The sequence below is a fragment of the Pogona vitticeps genome, chromosome 3 (genome assembly GCF_051106095.1).
Source record: "Pogona vitticeps strain Pit_001003342236 chromosome 3, PviZW2.1, whole genome shotgun sequence".
Classification (NCBI taxonomy): domain Eukaryota; kingdom Metazoa; phylum Chordata; class Lepidosauria; order Squamata; family Agamidae; genus Pogona; species Pogona vitticeps.
This window is the reverse complement of record NC_135785.1, coordinates 207,220,017-207,233,359: the sequence shown is the minus strand read 5'-3', so window position 1 is coordinate 207,233,359 and position 13,343 is coordinate 207,220,017. Positions and strand designations below refer to the sequence as shown.

Genomic DNA, 13,343 nt, shown 5'->3' with positions numbered 1-13,343 from the left:
ATGCGAGATATTTAAAGAGGAGTTTTATGGTGAGTTTCCATCACTAAGTGGTGATCTGAACCCAGGTCAGAATCCTACTCCAACACTCTTATCCTCAATGGCTCTACACTTTTAAGCTCTATGTATTTATGGTAGACATAATTAGTTCATGTGTCAGGTTGAAGAGTTTCAGGACTGTTCAAAGACTAGTGGGTAGTTACTGTTTAAATCATCACTCCAAGAAAACACAAAAGCTCAGCAGAGGAACATTATAAAGGAAAGGCAATTCATTCAGCGCAAGCCAAAGATGTGCATGCATAGCAAATATAGATTAGGTAAAAGCCATGCAAATCATATACCTGGTCGTGTGGTGAGTCCTCTGTCGGCAGCTGGCCGGGCATCAACTGGCTCAACTGGGCACGTGCAGCCAAAGAAACAAACCAAAAGGAAAGAAAAAAAGAGCAAATCAAAGAAATAAACAAAAGCTTCAAAAATAAGTTGCCTATGATTTTGCTTGGGACGGAGCAGGAAAGATATATGCCATAAACAAAGTTACAAAAGCAACAGCTTGGTAAAAAACTTGCTTTAAGTTAATCCTGGAAATGAAACAAAAGGAAAGGGGCCAATTCCAACGAACTGTACATATGCATCAAACCATTTTTGGTTATTGGCAAATTTACACACTGACTGTCATAAACTAAGTGCCAAAAGTTCCCCACCTAAATAGACAGCAAGGCCCGCTTCAGTTCTAAAGAGAAAAGGAGGGGGCAGGACAAGGACAGTTACTCACCTGTAATTGTAGTTCTTCGAGTGGACCTCTGCGATTCACACCCTGGATAATCCGCACCTGCGCAGAGCCTTGTTGGAAGATTCTAGAGCTGCTGCAGTAGCAAAACAAACAAACAAACAAACAAAAACCACATTAGTGTAGACCCCTCCCCCTCTGTATATGTACCTTGGCATGAAGACTCTCCCTTCAGTTAGGTCAACCGCCACATAGAACAGCTGCATGGCGTGACAGAGGGGAGGTTGGGTTGGGTTGTGTGAATCACAGAGGTCCACTCGAAGAACTACAATTACAGTTGAGTAACTTGTTCTTCTTTATGGCCTCTGTGAATCACACCCTAGGTGACTAACAAGCTGTCTTACCTAGAGGAAGGTGTCACACCAAGGTAGAGTATAGCACAACACATCCAAAGGCTGCATCAGATTTTTGCTGAAAATCCAATCTGTAGTGCTTGATGAATGTGGATGGCTGTGACCACGTGGCAGAGGCGCAGACACCTGGAAGGGGAACGCCACGAAGAAACACTGATGATGTTGTCACTGCCCTAGCAGAATGAGGGCAAATAACTTGTGGACCTGGAAGTCGAACAAGCTGGTATGCCAGGTGGATGGTGAAAGCAACCCATTTAGAAAATCTCTGTGAGGTCACTTGAAGACCCTTAGTAGGGTTTGGTAGCTGACGATGAGTCGAGCTGAACGTCAGAAGGGTTGCATACGGGCTAAATAAAATGCTAGAGCTCTTCTGACATCTAATGTAGGATTCTTTCTTGAAAAATAGATGGAGATGGGAAAAAGGATGGGAGAACCAATGGTTGGGACAGATGGAACTGGGAAAACACCTTGGGGAGAAAGGAAATATTTACAAATAACTTAACCTTCAAAGTAGGGTGTCTGAAGAACTGGGCTGCTGAAGAAGTTGGTGGCTGATAAGAAACAACTGCAGCAAGATAAGACTCTTAAGGAGGAAAGAGAGGCCCTTGGTTTTAAGGTGAAGCAAAAAGGATGGTGGTGAGGGAGGGATTGACAGAAGGTAGATCAGAGGCTTGAGTGAAGAACTAGAATTTCCTCCATTTGTAGAGATAAACTCTCCTTGTTGAGGGTTTCTTAGCCTGATGGAACACATTCATCAGGGAGGCAGAATCCTCCATGCTGCCAGATGCAGAGCAGGCAGGTCTGGGTAGAGAATTTGAGTTTTGTTTTGTGTGAGCAGGTGAGGCAGGCGGGCAGGTGATAGATGTCGTATGACAGGAAGTGGAAAACCGGGAACCCAGGTTGTTGTGACCATCATAGAGCTATCAGGATAGCATTGGGTCTCTCCTTGTGGAGGAGCAGTAATGGTGGGAACAGGTAAGTAAGGGTCCTGGGCCAACGGCCTATGAATGTGTAATCGCGGGAGTGTTTGCCAACTCCTGCGCGGGAGCAGTAACGTTTGCACTTCTGATCTGGCCGGGAAGCAAAGAGGTCAATGGTGGGTGTGCCCCAGCGTGCGCAAAGAACGAGAAAGACAGATTGGTACAGTACCCATTTGTGAGCTTGGGATTCCATGAGACTGAGAACATCTGCCAGATTGTTGTCTTGGCCAGCTACCATATGTGTATTGCTGTAAGGCAGATATGATGTGGCAGACACCATTCCCATAAGTCGACTACAAGGTACAGGAGGCTTGGAGAGTGGGTGCCACCTTGCTTGAGAATATAATACATTGCGGTAGTGTTGTCAGTGGTGAATTGCACCATTTTGCCAGCAAGACAGTCTCTGAACGCCTTGCAAAACTTTATCACTGCTAACTCCAGCTCACTGATACAGAGCAGTCTCTATCTGACCATTGGGCATGAATCTTTAGGGATTTGCAGAGAGCACTCCAGCCAGTGAGGCTGGCATTGTTAGTGAGTCGTATTTGAGGACATGGTTTTTGGAAGGATCATCCCATTGTAAGGTTTTGGATAGAATGCTACCAAGAAAGTTGGGTGGCGGGTTCCGGGGTGACCCATAGGAAGGTACGAGGATGGTCCATTAGCAGGTCGAAGAGGGCAAGGAACCATGCCTGGAGTCACCTCATTTTGAGGCGTATGTGTTGTACTACAGATGTCATGGATGCCATAGCGCCTAGGACATGTTGAACTGTTAATGTGGGTACAAGCGCATGAGGGATGAAGGAGTGAAGCAAGGATTTCAGGTTGTGTTGCTTGTCCGTTGGAAGGAATGCTTGGGTATGAGTAGAGTCTATGATTGCCCCTATGTACTGAACAATACAGGAGAAGGGACAGTGTAAACTGGATGTCTTGTTGTGCTTTGTGATGGGAATGAGCTACAAGGAGCCAGTCGTTGATGTACAGAAAAATGTACAGAAAAATGCGGATTCTATGAAGTCTGAGGTAGGCTGCTACAGGGGCCATGCGTTTGATAAACACTTTGGGAGCTGTTGCCAGTCCAAATGGAAGCCTTTTGAATTGACAGGCCTGGGTTCCAAGTTGGAATTAAAGGTAAGGCCTGTGAGAGTGCTGGATGGATACATGGAAATAAATCTGTGGCTGCGAACCAGTCCTTTTTCCGGAGCAGGGGGAGGATGGAGGAGTATTGATTGGGTTTTAAGGTGCTGCCTGGTAGGCAGTATGTAGCTCTTGATGGTCATGATGGTGAGATTGTTTCAACACTGAGGGCTGCCCTGAAGGAGGCTTCTGATATGGCACTGCCGCCAAACCGGAGCAAACAGTTGATAATGCTTGGCAGGCTTTCCAGTTGAGCACTGATCAGGGCAAACCGCTACCCGATGACACTGCTGAGCGTGAGTTGTCACCATACGCGAAGGCAGGTTGCCAGTTTCTCATAGTTGGTGCTATAGATGACACATTGGAGGCCAAGGTGGTAGGCCTGTTGAGACCGAGTAGGGCACGACATCAAGTTGCATTTCTGCTCCTTGTATATCAGGCGAAGCAACCAAGGAAGGCTCGCTGGGACTAGCAAGGGAGGATGTGAGCTGGTCCACCCGCTCTTCCAATTCTGGTGATATATATGGTTGATGGGATGGGAGCCCTTCTTGATCTGAGGGTGAGCCCATGCAAATTAAATCCCTGGACTCCGGGAGCTGCGGAGAAGTGATCTGAGGGCATTTCGCCTTTGAAGATTTGGATTTTTTTGGTGGCGAGGGTTCCGGAGATGTCGATGGACAGTTTTCTTTTTGTGGTTGTTTTCTATGTCGAAGACTTTGACATCCAAAGTTTGGTTTTCAGCCCTTTTGCAGTTTTGAACGATGTCAAGGGGGCACTGGAGTGCGATGGCATGGCTGAAGGCTGCTGTTTTGCCGTCCATGGCCTTAGCTTGTAAGGTGGATTTACAAGCAGGCTGAGCCATAGATTTTGTGGGCTGAAGGGATTGTTCCCAAAGCTGAAGCTTAAGTCTTGAGAGGCAACTGCTGAGAACTCCTCGCTTAAAGTTCTTACAGTGAGGGCACGAGGAAGTTTGGTGGGCCTCACCGAGACAAAAAAGACATTTAGAGTAGCCGTCTGAATGTGGGATCTTATTCTCGCAGACCACGCAATGCTTAAACTGGCCCAAGGTGGCCAAGAGATATAGAAAAGGAATAAAACAAAGGAGATGGGTTGGGGGGAGGGAGAAGCTTCAAGGAATAAAAAGTAAGCACTCTTTCGCTTTAGAAAGAAAAACTCACAGAAGCAACAATACGAGGCTCTCAATGTGGCGGTTGAAAGAAAACTGAAGGGAGAGTCTTGGCACCAAGGTACATATACAGAAGGGGAGGGGTCTACACTATTTTTTTTTTTTTTGCTACCACAGAAGCTCTAGAATCTTCTGATGAGGCTCTGTGCAGGTGTGGATTACCCAGGGTGTGATTCACAAAGGCCACAAAGAAGAACCTTGCCTTTGCTTAAATCTGACAGCATAAAGATCACACACAGATGCTGCTTCTCACATGAGTAATGTAATTTACCCTGATTTCACTTGGCCTTTAGCTATGAGCAATGTTTCAAACACCATCAGATAACGTTCTTATGGCAATTATGCAGCAGTCTGGCTTGTCTCAAAACAAGTGAGGGAAAATCAGGGGAATATTATCTTTGAGTAACAGCATTTTCTCTCTATAAAAAGAAAGGCACAAATATTTTCCAGGGTGCCTTCTAAGTTGTATAAGTGCTTAGGTTCTCTCTACCAATTTCCATTTAGGAGTAGCCCTGTCATCTGTTGCTTGATTCATCTACTTATACTACACGAAGATATGTGCTTTCTTCGTTAGCACCTATTTCCTTCTTATGGCCTTCATTGGGGCTTCCAAGTCATGTTCTGTGAGACAGTAAGGAGAGAAGTACTTCCTAGGCAGCAGCTCTATTACACCCACCCCATGTCCAAGGAGCATGCCTGTATTTCAACTTTGATCAACCTGGTGGCCTCCATGTCTTTTGAACTACAATGGGCGTCAGCCTTAACCAGAAGTCATGTTGTCTGATACTGATGGGAGCTTTAGTCCCAGACGTACTACGTGGGGGAAATCTGCTTTAAACTTCTGTTTTTGACGCAATCCATGTGTCGGAGAAGATCCTGGTCAAAGCACACTAGAGACCATTATTATCATTACTGAACTGATTATGTGCTGCTTTTTTCCCTTAATGTGATGTCATATTGGGTGTGCTAACATTCCACTGGGCATTGTAAATCCAGAATCATGCCTTCAGACTAGGACTCCAACAATTTAATATTGTATTGCTCTTTAGTCCAGGTCACCTGTATACAGTATTTAAAGCACATTGCAGGTTTACTCGTCCTTACCACCACTTCATATAATTGCATTTTTGTTTCCTTTAAAAATGAGGAGGCAGAAGACATTTGGGCAATTCCATGTAATTGTGGCCTGAGAAGCTTAATCTCCACTAAATCATTAACAAGTTGTTTAGGTCAGACCCCATACAACTTGCTACCCATCAAGCTGAAAGCAGCCAGTTATCCAGGAGCCACCAGGGGCTCAATGATGCCTTGCTTTACTGCCTGGAAATTAAAAAAAAAATTATTCAGCTTGGTAGCTGAATGGGTACATGAATGCAGTGGTGCAAAATGTAATTCCTCTCTTCCCCATAAAAAGCTCTGATAATAAAAGAAGAAACTCGGGACAACAGCCAGAGCAGAAGAAGCCAACAACATTTCTTTAATAAGATGCCTTTTGTTGCTGTTGCTTAGAAGTCTCCAAAGGTGGAACATAAAACTGCAATGGATGACAATTTAAAATGCAATGGGGATGAAAGGTGACTGTACTGCTCAACATTACAAAAATTCTACCCACCTATCTTTTCCCCACAATCATATCCTAAAAAGCTAATTTTGATTATTTATTGGCCTGGGTGCACAGCCAAGAGTATGCTCTGGAAATGTGGGAACTTTAGAATTGTTGCAGTACTATACTGTTTCAGGGTATCAACACTTGCATGCCATTGTGTTTAAAGGAAGAGCACACTCTATGAAGTAGAGAACATATATGTATGCAGCATAGATTTTTTTTCACATTTGGCGCTATACAAAAGTATTCGAAAGAATGGCAACAGAATGTCAGAAGTGACCGTCATGCATACCGAAGTATCTCCTGATTTTTTTTCATCCAACTGACAGCATGTGAACCAGTGTTTTATCCTTGTGGCAGCACACTACCTAATTGGCTAGCCTACTGTGTAGTCATTCAGTCCACACAGAACAACTCACAGCTGCTCAGTCTGAAATATACTACCCAAAATGGTTTCGGAATCCAGGCATAATCAACCAACTCACTCAGGTGTCAGATATGCACAAGGAACATTAAGCTTTTACTGGCAGAATGCACTGAGGGCCATTTCACACTCTGCACTAAGTTAAAGTTATGATTTCTGGGAACATACAGCCAGTGAGCTGCAGCCAGTCAGCTGTTATTTCTTTTTTCTTTTTTAATGATGAGTATAATATACGATATCCTTGTTTTGAAAACACATGTCTGACAACATTCAGACATCATCATTATTATTACTACAGTGGTGCCTCACATAGCGATCGCTCCATTGAGCGTCGAAATCGCTTAGCGACGGAGTTTTTGCGATCGCAAAAGCGATCGCTTTGCGATGGTCCCTATGGGGTTTTTTCGCTTTGCGATGATCGCGGGGAAGCGATCATGGCAAAGCGACCCTTTTTTAACAGCTGATCGGCGGTTTCAAAATGGCTGTCGGGAAAACAAAATGGCCGCCCGCTGTTTTTCCTCGTTTAAGAGGCAGCAAAAATGGCGGCACTATGGAGGATTTTTGCTTTAAGGTGAGGTTTTAAGCCCATAGGAACGCATTAATCGCGTTTTAATGCGTTTCTATGGGCTTTTAAATTCTGCTTAGCGATGAAATCGCTTAGCAACATTTTTCCGGAATGGATTAACGTCGCTAAACGAGGCACCACTGTACTGAAGAGTTGCTCACAGCATCTTAGGAATATACAAGCCAGGCTTGATCAAACCAAATGTCAAGTGACTAGCACATTCCTAAGGAAAGTTCATGAGACAGGACATGAGGCCAGCTGTGGCTCCTCTGCTCTGGAAACAGGCATGGAGAAATACACTGCCTCTGATAATGAAGACAATAAACAGCCATAATGACCAGTAGCCACTCATAGTTATCTGTACATGTGAATCTAACAAATAATAATATTTTCTTGTACATTTAAAATATTTTCATTCTGACTTTCTCCCCAAAAGCATCCAAGGCAGCTTTTGTGATGCTTATTTATGATGTTTACTTACTTAGAAACTAAAGCATACCTGTGAACTTCACAAAGCAGATATAAAGGTTTTCTCCCAAACATGAAATAGTAATAGTCAAGATCCTACTGGTGTTAAGTGAAACAGCATAAGTAACAACCATTAACTGCTGCTAATTAATGAGATGCCAATTAATGAGTTGGTTACATGCTTATATCACCAAACTAGGAATGCAACTAGCACTTTGTTAAGCAGCAGTAATGTACCTAATTTGAACTGCATGTATAATTCGCCAGTGGATTTCTGGCTAATGTCAGAATTTGGCAACAGCCAATCTACTTCAAAGATGTCTGAAGATAAAGCACAAAACCTATTGATTCATTCAGCATTATTGTCAAGATTCTTTAAAAAGAACAGTATTTTCCTGCTTGATGGGAAGCAGACGAAAATGAATTGAACTCTCAAGTATCTAGCCTGCCTGAAAATCTACAGCACTGGCTGTAAGATCTCTTAAACCAAACTTTTTATGATTTCTAACTTCAGCACAATTCACAGTAAAATGAATGGGAACTGGGCATCACACAGCCAAACTGTTGTGCTACCTCTTTCGGTGAAGGAGAAATGTTTCCCATCACCCACTATGTTGTCTCCAACTGTGTCCTTCCCCTAATGGAAAACATTTGTGAATTTTTCCAATCCTATTTTCCCCCCAAAATTTCCTGTGCCTTTTCTATCTACAGAAGACTAGAAAATTATATGGAAGAAGGTGTCTGATAGCAGGAGGTCTTCTAGAAGAAAGGGGAAATGTGTAAACATCATTTCTCTTCCTTCCTGCTCACAGAAGATTCATCTGATTCAAAAAGCCTTCTGCTTATGGAGGGACACAGCTGGAGACAGCAAAGCAAATTTGTTAGTTGCAATCATATACTGTGTATTTATTTGCAGTGTTGTAGCTGTCTCTATATACATACTTCTATTCTTCCTCTTGCACCGTATAATTTCTAAGAAGTACCCAACTTTCATAATTAATGGGCCTACTTTATAATACATAAAGAAATACGCTGGCTTTTAAATGTTTGATATATAGCATATATAAGCTTTTAGAGTAGCACAGTAAGATGGCGGTGAACCTTTTATATCATCATTGATGCTAAACAATTTGCATTTTTTGCTACCAACAACCTGAATAAAAACAGAATTCCTGATATGTGTGTTTTTGGGAATAACAATATATATATACAGTATTTTAAAAAATCATCATTATTCTTGTCAACATTTACAACATTTATCTTTCATAAGTTATCTCCCTGATCAACTCAGGATTTGACTCTAGAATAGAGATGGGCACGTACCTCTGTTTGGAGGTTCATGCCAGTTTGTTGGTGCGGCACCTCTGGTTACCTCCCCTGACCCCAAGCCAGCTCCACCACTCACCAGCCCACACATGGTGCTCTTTCCCTCCTCTTTGTGCAATCGACCAGTCGTAGCAGGAGTGGGTGCTTCGCTCCTCCTTTTCCTCTTGCAGCTACCCACTCAGATCAGGAGGCAGAGCAGGGATTCCTGCAGCCCTGCCTTTGAGGTTTATGCCCATCTCTACTCTAGAGAACTCCCTTTGATGTGACTAAAACAATAAATCTTTAGTTTTCTTCAGTTTCCAATAAATTTATCTAGAATTGAACAAACTCTTTCTTCACAATAAAATGACTACTTTACAGAAGTTCATCACATTTATCACTAAATGAAGGGAACAGCACAATTCTCTCCTTAAGTATTGATTCTAAGAGACAAGGAATCTCCATAATCAAAGAAGTTTAACTCCAGCAATTCTGAAATGAGCCAACTGATCATGTCCCAGTTGGATCGCTCCCATTCCACTTAATTTCACTTCCACATATTTTATACAGTAGCAATAAAGTAGCAATTTAAAGTATCCTCCTTTTAATTGAGCATTTATTATTTCAAGTTGTGCCCAATTCTGACAAGTTCATCATATTAATTTTTCAGTCAGGTCAGACTTCTCTCTTACATTTTGTCTGCTTCTCTGATCAAGGCAGTACACATAGTTCAATTCTGAGACTTGCTATGCATCTCAATATTTTTATTCTACCCCAGTCTAATGGAAGGTAAACTATTCTAGCAGACCTTTCACCACTCAGAAAGAACATTTTCTTCCTTGTGTCACAGAGGTCAAGCCTTGCTCACAATGAATCCAGCTACATTCAGCCATCATTTCCATTTCAGAAATTCTTCAGTCATTTTACATTACCTTCATTTTCAGTATTTGCTGGAACTGAATCAACTGCAAAGGGATGCCAAGGCTGAAGATTATCTAGGCTGAAGTCCCCATCAACAGGAAGGAGTTCAACGGTTGTTTTAGTCTCTGTCAATGAAGGCATGAGGGCATCGTTTCCATAGCTGATCCTTGGCTCACTAATCATATTTGCCAAGACATCATCAGAGTAGTTTTGCTCTTTCTGGAGCAGTTCATCTGGTGAAAAGGAAATTCAGCTAAGGATACATTTGAAGCTACTACAACAATTGCTTGGTAATGCAAGCTACATGGAAATGACTGCAACAGAGAGGACACAAAATTTGTTCAAAATTAATTTCACAGAACAAAAAAGTTAGGTCTGCTATGGTAGCTATTATGGAAAAAAGAATATAAAAATTAGAAACAATGTTAACAAATGCAAACATGTCCTTGACAATTCACATCCGATGGGAAGGTGCGCTCCCCATAACGTTCAAATTCTTTATCGTTAATCCATTTGTTTTGGTTTAGATGTATCTTACATTAAATTCATAAATCAAGACTATATAAATGACAAATCCACTCTACACTTTCTACACAGTACTACCTTCCTCATTTCTGCTGCCAATCCATAAGGCAACCAGTGTAACTGCAGGGCTAACATCTGTCAGTGAATGAGTATCAGTCTACTGTGTAGTTTAACAGTCACAAGGATAATCTGCCTTGAACTCCAGCATAGGTTCCTTCAATGTCCTGTGATTTTTCACCACCAGCACTGACAATGGGTAAATACTTCCTCTTGGGCATCTTTGCATTATTCAGCTTTGCTATTGCAAGAAATGCATGGAAGAACCCACTTTCTCATCACCATCCAATAAACTCAAGGCCTGCCAGCACAGCAGCCATGTATTTACTTAGTGTGAACATCAACACTTTCCTAAATTGGGATCAATGCTGCAGTATGTGCCTATCTAGCTACCCAAGATATCTCTGCGACACTTCATTAAATAGGTAGCAAAGCAGTGAAAGGAAACAGAGATACCAAAGTACAATTTCCCTGACAAAAAAATCTGAATTAATTATGCTAATCAAAGTGGTGAGATGGGCATGAATCTAGGTTCCGAGGTTCATGATGGTTTGTACGCACAGCACCACAGATGCTTCATGTTCCCTTCCCCCACCTCTTTGGCTGGGTTCTTCCATTCACCAGCCAGCACGCGCTCCTCTCCTCCTCCTCCTCTTCAGCTGTTCAGCTTGTTCCTGGTCGAAGCACAGCCTTCCCTGCCCTTTTGGCTGATTGCCCAAGAGGCAGGACAGACAAGCCCATGCTCTTGCCAGGGACTGGCTGAACAGCTGAAGAGGAGGAGGAGGAGAGGAGCGCGTGCTGGCTGGTGCTGCTAAGCGGGGCATTGGCCAGGGAGGCAGGGGAAGGGAAGAAGGCTTGCAGCCGTCTCTAGTGATAAGGGTAATATGAGCATTAAGTGCAAATGACTAAAATGAGATCAAAGGATCAGATTATAGTTAAACTTCAAACTAATAGATTGTCATGGTATAACTATATCCAGTTAGATAGCTGGACAAATGAATGGCTGAAAATTAATGGCACATGTAGAGAATGCTATATTTATGAACAATTTCTATCATCACATGAAGATATGCAGAAAGATGCTTTGATGGAGTAGTAAGTAGAACATATAACCTAATTTTGGAACAAGAGGGAAAAGAGACAGAAATAGGAGGTTTGAAATCAATTTGGGAAAATGATTTAAAGAAAAAAATTAAAATAGAGGATTGGATAAAAATTTGGAGGATGAGAGTTTTAAGGTTAATGTCAATAAGAATAAAGGGGAAAAAATTAAAATCAGTTTAAGGTGGTATATGACTCCAGTGAAATTGAATAGAATAAATACAGATTATTCTAAAGCTTGTTGGAAATGTGATGAAGAAATTGTGGTGGGAGTGTAAATTGATTCAGAAACTGATTTTTAAGGAAATATGTAATATATTTGGAAATGATACTGAATTCAACTCTAAAATTGCTTTGTTGCCAATTTTTGATATGATAGAACTTTATTATTGTTCAAAGGAATTGATTTCCAATTTTATAACAAGTGCTAGAATATTAATAGCTAGATTTTGGAAAGACAAAAATGTCATTAAATTAGAAGACTGGTATAATGAAGTATGGGACACTGCATTAAATGATAAATTAATTAATGAACTTAAGATGAAAAGAGGGGAAATAAGTTCAAATATTTTTATGCTATTTGGGGTAGATCTGTTGAATTTGTATTAGTGAAAAGAAAGGGGAAAGCCTCTAAACAACAATCAATACAATTTTGGAAAGAAAGATCGCATTAAAAGTATTGCTCTAAGGGGTCCTGTGGGTATGGGGTGCATGGTAGTTTAGATTGCGTAGCAAGTATTTTTCACTTTTGTATTTGTTTTTGTTCTGAAAATAAAAAATAAATTAACAAAAAGTGCAAATGAGTTGAACAATTCTGTAATTCATTTCTTGCTACTGTTTCAGATGCACATGCTTATTATGCTTCAAAATAAGCTTTTAAATGTGTGTGTGTTGTGCCATTAAGTGGGAACCAACTTATACTGACCCTAATTGGGTTTTCAAAGGAAGTGAGATATTTAAAGAGTGGTTTTACTACAGTAGTTCCCTAGTCAGTTTCCACGGCTGAGCAGGAATTCAAATCCTGTTCTTCAAAGTCCTAGTCTGTCACTATATCCATTACACTGCACTGGGTATTCTTTAAACATATTATTTTTCTGTCCATAGGAAGATAAAGCTTAAAGCACTAAGAATTTTACATTCTTTGGGGAAAAATATACCAAATGCTGTTCCAAAAAAACACCAAAAGCCACTGTAATTTAGGATAGCATAAGCCACCTTTCTAAGGGACGTGGTGGTGCTGCGGGCTAAACTGCAGAAGCCTGTGCTGCAGGGTCAGAAGACCAGCAGTCGTAAGATCGAATCCATGCGACGGAGTGAGCTCCCGTCGCTTGTCCCAGCTCCCGCCAACCTAGCGGTTCGAAAGCATGCAAATGCAAGTAGATAAATAGGGACCACCTCGGTGGGAAGGTAACAGCATTCCGTGTGTAAGTCGGACTGGCCATGTGACCACGGAAGATTGTCTTCGGACAAAACACTGGCTCTATGGCTTGGAAACGAGGACGAGCACCGCTCCCTAGAGTCGAACACGACTAGACAAAAATTGTCAAGGGGAACCTTTACCTTTGCCACCTTTCCACATGGATTCTGCAGGCAATCTTTTCTGTATTGTTAAATGAAACATGATGCTTTACTATTCCCTTACCTCCCACAGCTTTTTGCAACATTTTAAGTAAAAAAAACTTACATTCTAGCCACATTTGCCACCAACTTCTTTAACATCAAGAAAGCAAGCAGGCTTTTCAATTCATCGCTCCCTGCCTTTCTACATTTGAATATTTTGCAAAACCCTCCAGTAACTTACCAACTTCATCCTGAATCTCTTCAGCAACTGCTGGAACATTGTAAAGGAGGGAAAGAGACTGGTTCATGCGTTCATACGTCACACGTAGGTGTGTCATAACCTAAAGATATTAAAACAACAGCAGCAATGA

General features: G+C 41.8%; 1 protein-coding gene across 7 annotated transcripts in view; it reads right to left on the bottom strand.

Annotated features, from left to right (window-relative positions):
• Nucleotides 1-13,343, bottom strand: part of APP (amyloid beta precursor protein) — a 189,633-nt gene that overhangs the window by 15,936 nt on the left and 160,354 nt on the right. For 4 of the 7 annotated variants that reach the window (XM_078388947.1, XM_078388948.1, XM_072994059.2 and 1 more), the window contains 3 exons: nucleotides 13,214-13,313; nucleotides 9,741-9,962; nucleotides 339-392 (listed from right to left, as the gene is read on the bottom strand). In XM_078388947.1, coding sequence (XP_078245073.1) covers nucleotides 339-392; nucleotides 9,741-9,962; nucleotides 13,214-13,313 — 376 coding nt within the window. The remainder of the gene's footprint in view (nucleotides 1-338; nucleotides 393-9,740; nucleotides 9,963-13,213; nucleotides 13,314-13,343) is intronic. The other 3 variants (XM_078388949.1, XM_072994058.2, XM_072994060.2) reach the window with 1 other exon arrangement.